The 15,419-nt window shown below is 35.7% G+C and overlaps 1 protein-coding gene across 6 annotated transcripts; it reads right to left on the bottom strand.

Moving 5' to 3' along the window:
- Window positions 1-312: 312 nt before the first annotated feature.
- Window positions 313-12,765, bottom strand: Chi-h (chitinase). 6 transcript variants are annotated; one of them, XM_028303184.1, is made up of 2 exons: window positions 12,682-12,765; window positions 313-2,076 (listed from the first exon to the last, which is right to left on the bottom strand). In XM_028303184.1, exon 2 carries the CDS (start codon window positions 2,067-2,069, stop codon window positions 408-410), a length of 1,662 nt encoding a protein of 553 aa, XP_028158985.1. In that variant the 5' UTR covers window positions 2,070-2,076; window positions 12,682-12,765; the 3' UTR covers window positions 313-407. The 6 variants fall into 6 exon arrangements, with proteins under 6 accessions (XP_028158985.1, XP_028158980.1, XP_028158982.1 ...); XM_028303179.1 differs by lacking the exon at window positions 12,682-12,765 and adding an exon at window positions 11,511-11,670; XM_028303181.1 differs by lacking the exon at window positions 12,682-12,765 and adding an exon at window positions 11,516-11,670.
- Between the last annotated feature and the right edge of the window lie 2,654 nt (window positions 12,766-15,419).

The following is a 15,419-nucleotide window of genomic DNA, read 5'->3' as shown; positions in this document are numbered from 1 at the left end:
ATTCAAAACACTCAACGAAACTGTTGATGGGGTAATTTAAACAAAATAATTAAAAAAATATACTGTTGGCAATTATTTTTTTCATATTTAGAATTAAATTAAAAAATAATGTCATAATTAGGCATTTTTTTCCTAAAATAATGATGATATTGATGCTTTTTTTTCCGTTCCTCTAAATCTGCCGGTGTGTGTATTTGACATTACTAATTGTAAATAATTTCAGTTCATTATTTTTATGTTCACGCTTAACAATTAAAATAAGAGACAACAACATTAAATTAAATTATTTTTATTTTATCCTTATTATTAATCAGACGCAGTTCAGTGAAACACATTATTATCACCATATAATACATTCACATTTTTTATATTTTGAGACCTTTTTACAATCATATCACAATAGCCAATCACGCGCTGTTACCTAGACCCATGTTCATAGCGTTCAAAATGTCCCCATTATCGGCATCTATCTCCCACGCAAATAGACCACCCAGCTTATTTGCCCTAACATATTTGCCCTTCTCAATAGTTGACCTCGCATCATCATACGTTATCAAGTCTCCAGTAGCTGGCCTGAACACGTAGGGCGCCTGCGCAACCTTGTCATAATGGTACTCCCATTTCCCCTGAGCAATCTCAGTAGCAATTTCTCTGTAGTCCACCACACCATCCTGCCACGTCCCCTTCACAGGCCCTGTAGCGTTCCCAGTGAAAGGATTGTTGTCTTTGTACCCATGAACTCCCGTCCAACCACGGCCGTACATAGCAACACCCACTACGATCTTCTTAGGACTCACACCCTGGGCCAATAGGAACTGAACGCCAAAGTCAGTCGTGTAGGTCTCCTTCTCGTTCCAGTCCGGCGCGTACAGAGACGCCTGGTGTCCCAAAGTGTCATTAGACCAAGCTCCTTTGAAGTCATAGCTCATGAAAAAGATATGGTCCATATACTTCTGAGCCGCGCTGTAGTCGACGACCTGGATCTTGTCCCATCCAGCACTGATAGCCGAAGTCAGCTCGTATTTCCGTCCAGTTTCAGCTGAGAGTTCATTCAACATTTCGCGGAGTTCCTTCATCAGGAGCACGTAGATTTCTCCATCCTTAGGGCTGCCCAAGTTGGGGTTAGCACCTTTACCGCCAGGGAATTCCCAGTCGATGTCCACGCCGTCGAAGAATTTCCAGGTCTGCAAGAAGTCCTTAACTGAAGCGACGAAACGGCGCCTCTTGGTCTCGTCAGTGAAGAAGAAGAAGGGATCAGCCAATGTCCACCCACCGATGGAGGGTAAGATTTTCAAGTCAGGCTTAGCTTGCTTCAACATCATAAGCTGACCAAAGTTGCCTTTGTAGGGCTCGTTCCATGATGACAGACCCTTCTGGGGCTTCTGGAGAGCAGCCCATGGATCGTGAATGGAGACTTTGAAGTCTTCGCGTCCACTGCACGAACGCTGCAGAGCTTGGAAACTGCCTTCGATTTCCTTCAAACTGTCATTGATGCCATCACCACCACAGATTGGGATGAAACCGTACAACAGGTGAGTGAGATTAGGGATTGGCACACGGTCGACTGGGAACTTCCTGGGGTAGACACCCCACTCGACGAAGTAAGCTCCGACGACTTTCCCCGAAGTCTGCTTGAAAGGCTTGTTTTTCTCTCCCATGTTGTAGTCTAGAGGAGGCAAATGGCTGCCGTCGGTGTCGGCGACTATGATCTCGGTGGCGTCGCTTTGGCTGCACCCATCGGCGTTACATAACTCGACGACCATCTGGTATCGGCCTCCCTTCTTGACTTTGAAGCTAGCGGAGCCGGCTGCTCCTCCAGTGCCCGACCAGAACTCCTTATCGTTCAGGAGAACTCTGGCTTTGTCCGCTGGGTCCCCGGACCACACGTTCCACGTTACTGAGACATCTGCTGAGTCCCTCTTGGTGACTAACTGATTGTAGGCGGTGGCTGCTTGGTTGACCTCGACGATTGCGAAGGTGCGTTCTCCCCAGCCAAGGGAGGGTTTGCCAGGGGGCGCAGCCGCTGCTAAGGCGAGCGTAGCAACCACAACTATTGCAAGCCGCCCCATGGTGGTACTAAAAAGAAAACAAAAATATCAAGTCGGGCACGGCTTCACATGGAGGCGTCACCTCCGTACTGATTATGCACCTCGGCGGTAACTTTTATATACGCAGCCATAGTAGGCCAACCGCTAACAGAGGAGCCCGTATTGTACAGTATGCCGATACTGGAATGATTTTGAAGTGCTTAATAAAAATCGTTAGCACCGTTTTTTATCCCGGTCAATAGGACGGTCAAGGTGACAGATATTTTAATTGTTTTTTAATAGTTTGTTTTGGAAGTTTTTACGAGTAGTCTAATGAACTGGGCCCGGTGAGTCAAAGGTGGGTGTAGTCATGTTATCTCATACGTACATATGTTTATCTGTTTATATTTCGTGTGTCATCGATGTAGATCTAAATCTTACCTATATTTCCGAAGCTTAAAATAACATTTAAAAGAGATTAGAACGACAAAAAATGCTCCACACAGATTTATTCTAGAAATCATCAGTTTTATTTATATTTTAGTGTTAATCAATTCAACATTACGAACTTTGATAAATCAAAGTCGATTTAGCAAAGTTCGTAGAGGCATTAATTTTAATAAATTAACTTCTAACGTGAAGGCATTAATATTAATAAATGTATTTCTAACGTCATTTATATGATGCATTTTTTAAGAAATAGGAAATATCCAGAACCTTTTAATTACAACAGAACAATTAAATTAATTATTGATTTAGAAATCATGTTTATCTTTTCATAATCTCCACAATCTGTAAACCCTATTCAATTGTTTTTTTTTTTGAGGAATTTTTTTTAATTACAAAAGAGATTTAAAAAGATAAATAAGGGATCAAATGCAACGTCTTCATAGTTTGATTTAGCTTTTTTCTCTTGTGCCCAAAAAACTCTGCCAAATATTTTTATGTCATTTTAATAACTTGGATATTATCTTCAAACGAAGTTCAATGACCTAAGCAGAATGTCTGCATATAGTTTTAATTCAAGTTAGGAGTAGTACAGTCTGCATCATACGATAATCATGAGCTTGAACGCGTTAATTAATTAGCGACTCTACCATTTTAATTCCCCATGAAACGAACGAACTTAAGTTTACTACTTATATTGCTGATCGTATGTACCTACCTAGTTCCAAATTCTAAACCACAAATTCTAATAAATAGTGCATCGTTTTAGTAGGCAGTTTATATGCACTGCACGTCTCTACGAAAAACAAAGACACAAATCCACAAACCTGATTTAATCTAGTTTATTAAGCAACAGCAAAATATCCAGGATAATGGTAATAAATATTATACTTCATGAAATGTAAATAATGAAATCCATAAATTATATTATGATTGTAATACTTTCATAACAATGCAAATGATAACAAAGTACATATTATTATGTATATTATTTACAAACCAGTTATTAAATATGTACAAACAACTCACACTGATTTCTTCTACTGATGACAGAACGTATACTTAACTACGAGTATAGTGTCCTTATGCTTACTTATACAGTGTGTCCGGGCTTGTAGTGATCAAACTTTAAGGGCGTAATCTATGGACAATTTTATCGATGAAAAGACTTCAAATTTGGAGCTTGACCCGTTTCTCGCAAAATTACGAGGATTTAAGTTTTTAATTTTTAGTTTTCACCTCTTCCTTCAAAAACAGGTGAAAGCGTGGGTAGCTTAACACTAATAAGCAAAAATTTTATATCATGCAATAGCCAATAAAATTATCTATTAGCAGAAGTAGAAAACAGATACAAGTTTGATACATTTTAAAGGAGTAAGAATGGATTTAATTAGAAAAAAACATGACTTTTTTCACTTCTTTTTCAGTTATTTTCCAACACAAGAAAAACCAGGTCGTTAAGGTATGTTTTATTTGCATTGTATTATTAGTATTTGAGCTATTCTACAAAACGAATGTAAATTTATAAATCTACGTCTATTAGTTTCGACGTAATTGTTGAACAAAGATACCCCTTCCCAGCGGTTTCCATAGTAATCGGAATAGGTTGTGTGATTCTTTCAGGCAGTGCATTTTCGCATGTCGCGTGCGCTATGGAAACCGCTGGGAAGGGGTATCTTTGTTCAACAATTATGTCGAAACTAATAGACGTAGACTAATAAATTTACATTCGTTTTGTAGAATAGCTCAAATACTAATAATAAAATGCAAATAAAACATACCTTAACGACCTGGTTTTTCTTGTGTTGGAAAATAACTGAAAAAGAAGTGAAAAAAGTCATGTTTTTTTCTAATTAAATCCATTCTTACTCCTTTAAAATGTATCAAACTTGTATCTGTTTTCTACTTCTGCTAATAGATAATTTTATTGGCTATCGCATGATATAAAATTTTTGCTTATTAGCGTTAAGCTACCCACGCTTTCACTTGTTTTTGAAGGAAGAGGTGAAAACTAAAAATTAAAAACTTAAATCCTCGTAATTTTGCGAGAAACGGTTCAAGCCCCAAATTTGAAGTCTTTTCATCGATAAAATTGTCCATAGATTACGCCCTTAAAGTTTGATCACTACAAGCCCGGACACACTGTATAACGTTATCAATTACTACATAATCTTATCAGCTATTAGATAATAATCCGCAAGTTATTTCAGGATTTAAACACTTCTGGATTTGCGTTCTTATAATATTACATACTAGCTGACCTGGCGAACTTCGTACCGCCTTAGCGTAGAGATTTCCTTTATATTTTTTTCCGTAAAAACCTTGTACAGAGTATTAGAAAACTACAAAAAAAAATCAGCCATATCGGTCAAGCCGTTTTCATGTTATGTCGTGACAACGGAAAACGGGTTTCATTTTTATATATATAGACAAGGTGTAAGTACCTCTAAAGTACATAACGATGTTTTTCAAGACTATAACCTATAACTCTAAACTGCTGAAACAAATTTTATGGATTTCGATATAGATATACAACGGATTTTTCAAAAGGTATGGGCTATTTTTGCATCAAAAAATGTGCTGAACGTTACTTTACAGTACTTTACACCAAGGGAACCTAAAGGTTTTTTCCAATAAGATATAGGAACTTTGCTTTAACAAATGTGGCTTTACATGAAGTGGAGGTGTAATATTTACAGGAAAAAATAATTATGTAAGCGTCTTTTCAGAATTTTTAGTAATTTTTCAGAATAGGTTTTGTTTGACCCAAAAATTAAAGCCTCAGGAAGTAGTAGTTAATACTGAGTAAAAATAAGATTATCGATTCTAACATTCTATGAATAGGTTTACTGAATGAAAAGATTGTAAACCAGAATCCACTTCGAAATTTTCAAACGTTTATCAAATTAAGAATTGAATTCAAAAAATCTAGACTAATTTTTGATGATCTAGTTCACATTCTTTGATAATTAAACATTTTTAAACATTAATTAAACTGCTCCCAATAAAATATGTCCTAAATTCTCAACGCATTATTCATCAAAAAATTACTGTCACCGATCAAATATTTTAATTATTTAGACTAATGTTTCCGAGGATTGTAATTATGATTCATTTATTTATGAAACTCTTCAGTTGCAAGAAAGTGTGAAAGTGAATGATTCATTATTTTACAGTATTTTCCCTATGTCCTTATTCTAAAGAAAGTACCTATTAGGTAGATTTCCGCCCACGGCTTTGCCTGCGTGAAATTTTATCTGTCACAGAAAAACGTTATCGCGCGCGTCCCTGTTTCAAAAACCGGGATAAAAACCTCTGGAAAAACGGTCCTATGACCTTTCCCGGGACTCAAACTATTTCTATTCCAAATTTCATCAAAATCGTTCCAGTGGTTTAGGCGTGACACAGACAAACAGAGTTACTTTCGCATTTATACTATTACTTACTAAGGTTTCTTGTTTTACTCGTAAACTAAGTTTTTAGCACTAAGTTAGTTTAGCATAACTCGCATAGATGACGCAGTTTTCCACAGTTTTTTTATCCACAACTATTGGCCTGCATCTCACCTGATGGAAAATGATGATCAGACCAAAGGTTAGGTTGTGTAGAGACTACAAACTGCAAACACTATGGAAAACTGCGTCAGCTACTAATTTTTAGTAGCCAAAAATATTTTTCATTGGTAAGTAGGTAATTTCTATTAATAATAATTTCAAAATTAATTAGGTATCTCTTAATAATAATAATTTTTGTATTGACTTCCAATTGACATTCAATTGGTTTTCCACCGTTTCGTTGTATAGTTCCAAAATACTGAACTGTCCTATGCATGACATTGACAGTGGGGCGCCACCGTCAATACCGGATCGCTGGTTCCTATTTTTGCCATGTTGGAAACCATATAGTTGAACGATGGTAGCGCCCCCCTGTCATTGAGTTTGGTGGGACAGTTCAGCGTGGGTCATCTATAATTTCAATACCGGGAAAGATAGCGCTAGTCGTCTTTTTAAAGCAATCCGATTGGCCAATAGGACATTCAGGTGACGCGCAGCGAACCAATCAAGTCATTCTTATGACAGTCAGCAACCGAAAATTTTCTTGTGATTTTTAAAACTGAATTGTGAATTCTTTCTACAATATTGTGATGTGCATTGTGAAAACTATATGTGCTCGTGAAAACGATTTTTCTAAGCGTTCAAGGGGATCTCTTATACTGGACCGTTTGACCCTGTGTGTGTCATGTGTCATCGCTCCGTACCTACTACCTACCCTACCTAACGAAGACGATCCTAGTTGCGCAGCAGGTTAGTGGGTTTATAATAATATAATCGTTGTAACTATCATAAAATATTGAAAAATGAAAATGAAATGAGGATAGGTATTTTATCTTTAAAATTCCTATGTAATACATTTTTTTGGGTTGAAAATTAGTACCAACTACCGGAGTAGTTGGTACTAATTTTCAACAAAACGATAGGTATTATGGTCAACACAATGGAGCGGACTCCATTGTGTTGACCATAATACCTATCGTTATTTGTTTTTAGCGAGTATGCGTTTATCGTGATTGTAGTTTTGGGTTACGAGTAGATTTTTTTTTTTTTTTTTTTATCCGCAACGAGGAAGCTCTTGGCCTGTATCTCACCTGATGGTACTACTACTACTACTACTAGATACTAGCTTTATTGTGCTTTAGGTACTTGATAAGTTCCGCGATAAAATCTTTCAATGAAAAAACAGCAGACGAAGCCGCGAGCAAAAGCCAGTTCAAATATAAATTCCTTTGTACAATGTGTGTCTGTGTATGTCAAATGCGCTTATCTTTCCATAACATCATGTTGCGTGGAATCTAAAGCTTTCGCCCGTATTTCATGCTAGCATAATGATACAGTTACATAATTTATGTTAATGTGGAAGAATTGTCTAGCTAGTCCGGTAATGAACTTTGTGTTTATACAAATATTTTCAATATTTAAAAGGTTTGACAAATAAATTGGATTTGTCTCAACTATTTCAAAAAAATTATCCATATAGATAATAATGTTTTTCGATCGTCTTTATTTTACCTTGTTACCTACTATTTTTCTTCTTGTTTTTTTATTACATAAGATATTAGGACCAAATATGAGTAAACATGTACGAGTATAATAAAAATGAAAATTCAGTAAAACAGTCACTTATATGTAAGTGTAAACCACATGAAAATCCTTTCAGTAGTTTCTGAATGACAGACAGACGCGGCGGCGAATTTTGTTTTGTAATACGAGGAAATACTGTGCAATGACTAGGACGTTTGCTTGTAATTGCAAAAAAACATTACTTTTTTCGATAAGCCTATTTTTCTACACATGCAAAGTCGCAGTACAACATAGTCTCCACCGTTCTACATAACTGCCCCACATACATATCGAAAACACAAAGCCATGTGTCATCGAATCAAACAATTAACAATGATTTGGAGTACAGTAAGCCGCGTAAAGGTGTGGCGGGATGAATCAGTGTTATTCATGCACCAATTTTTTGACAGTTTGTTGTTTGAAACAAGAAAGATAGAGGCAGTTTTAGTCTATGATTAAGTCTAACAGGTAAAATTTGATATAAGTGACTTTAAAAACTCATAAAACTCATTTATTTTTGCAAATAGGCTTTTAAAAAGCACTTTTACACGTCCCAATATTAACCCTACCACTGCTTCGGGACAATAAATGGGCCAGTGCTGAGAAGAAGCAGCACAAGAAACTCAGTCACCATTGTCAGACTCCTTTTCAAGAGTTTTCAAAAAGTCACGATACTAAATCGTATCTCATAAGTAAAATAGAATCGCAAGTTTAAGGTTTTTCATTCGTCTTCTAGTCCTAAACCTGTTCGCCTACGGTTATACGGTGCCCATGTACCTAACCAAGAAATGGCTATCATAAAAAAAATACTAGAAATCAGTGTTTTTAAACTTGTGAGTACCAGATTAAGTTGGTAAAAACAATTTTGAAAATTCTTTTACAATTGGCATTACGGTTAATTTACATAAAAAAACTTGGTATGAAACATAGAATATAGAATACCTCTTTTTTTAAGACAGTAAAAATAAGAATGTATTTGGATCACAAATTAAGTACATGACCTACACTAACAAGTCCTTTGTTAAAAAAAAAACAGGAAAACCGCAAAAATAGCTGACTCATTAAGAAACATGTAAATAAAATTTAAATAATGTGTCATCGCATTTACGTCTTAAAAAACACGGCCCACTAACTTAGAAAGCTCTTTCAATCTAATTTAGAGCTTTTTAATGAATGAATAAAACATTTTAGCGTATTTGCTTTGAATTTTTGAATGAATCCAATTTTGTTGAAGGCGTGCCTTTGAGTCGAGTTTTTTAAGTAAAAACTTATTTGGACATTTCACTTCGAAAGGTAAAAATATCTTGCACATGTTATTACTTCTACAATTTAAACTGTAAACTGTATTTTCGGAATGAATAGGCTTTTAAATCACGCTGTCAAAAGTTTATTGCACTTAAATGCAATAAAATTCAAATTCCTACAAAGAAATGTGTCACGATACAATGTATGGTTGAACCGCAAACTGTTTTGGCGTATTAAATACAATTTTAAACCGTGTTCCATTTTATTAACGACGTAGGTGTCTTTAAGCTGTGACAAAAGCTAATATGGTCCTTAAAGTGATTGTTTTAAGGAGAAATAAGCAAATTAATGCGAGGTGGACTGTACATTTGCATACAATGGCGGACTTTTTTCAAGTTCGTGTCATCGACCCGCGGAATCGGGTCGAATAGTGCAAGGCAAAGGTTAGGGCGAGTGTACACTAGTGTACAGTACAGCCTACTGAACTATAGCATCTATTACCATTACTTAAGTACCACTTTAGCTTGAAATTCTGTCTGTACATAGACGACATACTAATATCTGTGTCAAAAATACAATTAGGTATGTATGTTCTCTTTGTTATTGTTAAAATATACTAGACTAGCGGCCCATCCCGACTTCGCACAGAACAAATATTTTAATGATTATAAATAAATAAAATATGCCTATGTTCATCGGAAAAAAAATGGATTCTATTGAAAGGAAGAAAGAAACATTTATTGCCATGGACATCACAAAAGACAAAAGAGGTAAATAAAAAAAAACAAATAAGACAGAGGTGACATAAAACATACAATGGTAGATAATGGTCATGTAATTTTTTACTTTATTCGTTACAAATTAAAAAAAACTCTTTCCTCTTAATATTAGTATAGAAAGGTTGAACATAAAAAAGTAGGTTAAGGATATGACAATATTATAACCGGGCCAGTAAGTGATTCGAATTTAAATATTCAAATGTACCCACGTGTAGATAATCTATGGTGATCCCATTCTGAAAATACTTTCACTGAGATTTACTGGTCTATATTGAATGACATAGTAACATTTTTAAATGGTTATACTCTACTTAAAATATTGAACTAAAATATAAACATAGTTATTAAATTACTCAGTGGATCCTATCCCACCTACCTATTGTTCCCGCCTCTCATGTATTTACAAGATGGAAAAATATTACACCTATTTGTTGTTTATTAAAATTTTCATCTTTTAATTTTATTAATTTCCTAGCAAAACTAGTAAAACAAATAATTATAATTTAATGGTAAGTATTTGTAAAATTTAAAATGAACCTTTTTATATCGTCCACTTTTTGAATTATAATCAATTAAAAATTACAACCTCTCCATAACAAACAATGCATAAATAACTCGACCGCTAATCGTGCTCCGATCATACCGTTATTTGCATAACACCATCCATCACTAAATCAGGCCAAAAATAAGTATAAAAAGATACCACCGTTTTGTCAACCTCTCAGTCCACCATTAAATTAAGACGGCTCTTAATTTGCTCATTTAGATAATGAACGATTTTTTACTTAAAATACTACTCTTTTTTTAGGTCGACGCTCGTATCGACGCCATTAAATGCACTAAAATATTCCAACATTTAAAACCTAAAATACTGCACGCTAAAGTCCAGTTTTTTCCGCTCCAAAAAAAGTTCGATTTTCGAAGGGACACGTAACGGTAAAGTAACGTTATACAGAAGTTCCAATTTTGAATTCCTTGGTGTGAATTTTTCGTTCTCCTCCAACGACCGCGGCGAGATTGCTTACAGGGTTCCTTTTCAATTCAAATTTGAAATTAGAATTGCTTCTGTTCTGTGTTCTAGTTTTGAATTTTATATTCTCTAGCAGTGGCACAGGGTCTTTTGAGTCAGAATGCGGCTGGCTGCATTAAAAGATGCCAGTATTCTTTTCTTTGGAACGTTTGGTATTATGCACTTTTTATTATATTTCAACAGCTTCACGTTGAGATCTTAAGAACGATAAAATTATAAATACTTTTTAGTCATATTATTTTGCCATATTGCTGTTACGGTTGTCACAGTTTGAAATACACTGATATTTTTAGCATTGTTTTCGATGAATATTTATGCATAAACTGGACCAAAATACAATGCTATATTTGAAAAACAAATAACTTTCTTTTCGCACTTTCACTTAACAGTTTTTGTTTTGATAAGTTTTTATTGGGTCAAACTGTAGGTTGGTTTCATTTGAATTTTTATTTTTATAAAATGTAAACAACAATCCTTTGATATCATTTTGATTGACCGTAAATTGGGCTAACGATTTTTATTAATGGATTTTTAACGTTGTTTTTGTTTGATACTAATTAATTGTTACCTCAATTTGAATTTTTAATTTGACACATATTTAAAAAAACCTTTATTGTTATTCTTTTAAGGGCAGATTTTTTAATCGTCGGATATCTTTTAACTGAAGAATAAAATTGCCATTTTGACATATTTCCCATTCTGACACTGTCAATGTCCCAAAGTGATTCTTCAGTTATAAATTAATCGATGATTGAAAATTCATCCCTAAATAAAACTGTATCTTATCCATGCCTTTGGCAGTGTTGTCTTATTACACTCAACAATGTCCAAATTAAAAACTCAATCATAATTACTCATAATTTACCAAACTTTTTGGAACAGCAAACTCACTTTCAAAACCTCCTCAAAATAAAAAAAAATCACCAGTCCCTCAGCACTTTGTCTATGGTTTGTCTGTTCGCAACTCCCGACTAGGGCTTGCTTGCGATGCGCGGGCGCAACTAACACTAGAGTACAGCCATCCAGGAAAACAAGGGCCCATTTGTATGTCAAGTGCGGAGGCATTTTGGCACGTATTCTGCTACTCGGTACGCGAGTTGAGGAATGCTACTAGGTTTTGTCTATGACTTTGCTTGAGCTATTGTGGAATCGCTTTATTGAGAGTATATATATAGAAAAGGACCGTATAACACCCATGCCGAATAACGCCTAATCGATAAAGCTGTTCATCGAAGCATCGATTAACATAAAAGCGACCATGACTCGTGCAACCGAGCCGAAACGTCGGGAGGGTAAATATTTTATTTACCGTTAAAATAGATATTGTTGCAATAAATCCCGTGAAGTGATAATTTTATAAACGGGACTATTCCCACCTCTTGTTCCCACCGCTGCAACTCCTGTGTAGCCAGAATCTACAGCTTGTCCGCCTATAAAAAACCTAACCAGTGAAGGTCAAGTTAGTCCCGGGGGAAAGTTAAACTGTCATTGGACCTGCAACGAAATTAATCAGAAGAACATAGGAGTTCGAAGTTAAGGTTCGACTTCCCTCCATTGCAAAGCGGATGACAGGTGACAAACAAAGGTTTAGTAAACCTTTGTGAAAAGAAAAACCACGGACAATAAACGTCATCTTATTAACGTAAGCACGAAATAACTCTAGGCCAAGTATCTTAGTTGGCTGACAGAAAGTTTCGCCGAAAAACAATACGAAGAAAACATGGTAGACCTATCATATGCCCGGCCTGCTGATTGTTTTGTAAAACTTATCAACCCCCAAACCCTTGTGCAAGTTGTGTCAACAGGTTCATAAAAATATTAGTGTCCCACAATAATTATTTCCTTTTCTTTCTTTCAAGAATTAGGTACCTAAATGAAAACCAATTTTGTCAAAACTTTCACCAAAAAAACAAGGGAAATAGCCCTAATAAAATCATGACATCAAACAAAGCCAAAAAACATTGCATGACCGTAATAACTATAATTAAAAGAAAAACTTGGTCAAAAATCCGAAAATATCAAAATATCAAACGTACCGTATACCATGATGTCCAAATAACCGGTATTATCAAAAACCGTCAAGCCCTCGTAACACTGCCCAATCCCGATCCAAACAAACTGATGTGAACTAACCGTGGTTAGTGCATTTGAACCCGCTTTGTTATTATTCAATAACAGTCTCGGCTCAGTGGTTCCACACGCAACCGTTCGTGAAAACGGTCCGATTGAACCATATTTTAGTGTGAGGGATCCGTATATGTGTTGAAAATGTACTGTGTGCATTAGTACTTTCTGGTGCAAGTTTTGACCAGTTTTACGTCAAGAAATTCATCATATTTTGTAGTATGTTTGAGAAATTAATGAACACAATTTCTTTCTTTCGGTTCTTCTTCTTCTCTATGGTCATAGTTTACACGTTTGTGTGAAAATTTCAAATGTCACAAGGGTCAAAAAAAGCTTTTTTGTTCCTTACGACTTTGTAGTTTAAGTTTTACAATGAACTTTTTTTATACAAAAATCTCAATAGAAAACCAAATCGAACACTAAAGTTTTTGAAATATCGATATTTTTGGATTCTTTGCTGAATTGTTTTTATTGTTCCATTACAATGGGTCTAAGATTATAAATAACTTGAAAAAATCGAACTGCCTAAGGCGACTCTTAACGCTAAAAAAAAAGAGAACTAATGGGTCTAAAAATTGGCCATTATAGGAAAAACTATCATTATAAAAGATTTCACTAAAATATTGTCATAATTTTAATATATTCATAGACTTTGCTGGTCCCTAATAATTTAGTCGATTAACCATGTAAACTAAGAAGTTTATTAATTACAAGCGCTCATTCTACCTTATCAAGATTTTGCTTGTCGTCACCAAATTACAGTTTCGGGCGATTCAAGCTTATCGTGGTCATAATTGAACTAGCATTTAATGTGATTGAAATGATATTTTGATATTTATTTATAATACTGACAAACAAAAACTAGTTCTATCTAGTTTTGTCCCCCCTACTGTAGTGGTAGATTGGGCTGGAGTTTACTAGAAAAATATGACGTCTTAGAAAATTTTACTGCTTTGATATGAGGTGTTTTTCCGTTAATCGTTTTTCAAATCTTCGTTGATACTTACTTTTTAGACATCTTGAGATGAATTTTCAGATTTTTGAAATGCAATTCAGGGGCGTGTGATGGAAAGTTGTGTTTTAATGATAAAAATCAATGGTTTAAAAAAATGATTTATTTAAACTTGAGTTTTGTTGTTTCTTAATAATATGGACTTCAGGACTTGTCTTTCTCGATGTCTTAAAAACTGAGTAGGCAGCGGCAAGCGAAAGGTCGTTCGTTCAAGTCCCACCATAGGCAGTAAATTTTGTTAAATTGAAAAATAATGTTTGAAAATGATTTATGTACCCGTTGATCCTTTAGAACTCCTGAAGGGGATTCAGGAGTTCTAAAGGATCAAAAACCTAACAAACCTGGATTTTCAAGGATAATTTGTAAATACAAATGGAACTAACAATGCCATTAAAAATAATCTTTGTTAGACATAAACGCCGTTATAGCCCACCATAGTAGTAAAGGTTGTCAGAGTCATTATCAGAACTCATGAGCCACTATAATTAGTAATTACAAAGACAATACCCGATTGATTGCAAGTCTGCAAGCAAAGCAGCGAATTTGCCGTGGGAAGATAATGCCAATATAATTAGGACAATAATGAACAGTACAAAATTAAAGGTGTGAGAAAGGTAGTGTCAAATGTAAAGTTTGGATCTAAACCAACAGCGATGCTGTTTTGCAAAATCAAACTACAATGAAGTCCTTAACCTTTCATCATCATCGTTTCAGCCACAGGACGTCCACTGCTGAACATAGGCCTCATATGATTTCCAGATCGTCCGGTGGTAGCGGCCTGCATCCAGCGCCCTCCTGCTACCTTTTTGAGGTCATCGGGTGGACGAGTACGTCCCACGCTGCGTTTTCCGGCACGTGGCCTCTACCCCAAACCGGGTAACTGCCCTATCTGCAGTCAGTACTACGTACTACGTGCCCGCCTATTGCCACTTCAGCTTGCGGGCTTTTTTTTAATTAGATAAGATTCTGGCTGTCCAGGAGTTGTAGTGATGGGAACGAGGGCTGAGAGTAATGGAACCTGTACTTCTGGAATCTGATAATCGAACTCCCAGAACCACCGGAATCGATTCCAAAGAATGATTTTAACTAATGTTCAATTATATAAAAAGTTGGGATACTGCAGAGCACCAAAAATAATATAGTCGTCTGTCTGTCTCACATTTTTTTATATATCTATTTCTCCAAAGCCTCGACTCGCGTACCCCGTTGCAATGTCTTTGCCCGCGCGCGTTTGGTATGCGGCGCACGCGCAGTGTGCATCTTCCGCGCTATTGTTTGTGCCATTATACGCCTTGGTTCAGTATAGACCCTTAGGATTATCAAAATAAAAGGGCCTGTTTGCTGGTACCCCTGTGGGCTGAGTTTGAGTTTAAATCAAAAGTCCTCACTAGTGAGCGAGTTAAAAAAATGTATGAAAATGTTAATTCTTAAACTTTTCCGCTAGGGGCGCTGTACAATCCGTCATACATTTAATGTCATTTTTTACGCGCTCACTAGTGGGTGCGTTTGATGTAAACTCACATTAGGCCCTCTGATAGCCTTTTAGGAAGTTTTCTGTCAAGTAACTATTGCTTTCGCTGGACTCTGGAAATATCTGATAGATATAGAGCCTTCGGTACTGACCATCATTTGTTTGTC

Source organism: Ostrinia furnacalis, unplaced genomic scaffold, assembly GCF_004193835.3.
Source record: "Ostrinia furnacalis isolate ACB-3 unplaced genomic scaffold, ASM419383v2 OfSCF1207, whole genome shotgun sequence".
NCBI classification, from domain to species: Eukaryota; Metazoa; Arthropoda; class Insecta; order Lepidoptera; family Crambidae; genus Ostrinia; species Ostrinia furnacalis.
Note: the sequence above shows the minus strand (reverse complement) of the source record. Positions and strands in the feature narration are given on the sequence as shown.

Bases quoted from the DNA above. Each gene is read 5' to 3' on its own strand.
- Chi-h (XM_028303184.1), bottom strand. From the start codon at position 2,069: ATGGGGCGGCTTGCAATAGTTGTGGTTGCTACGCTCGCCTTAGCAGCG.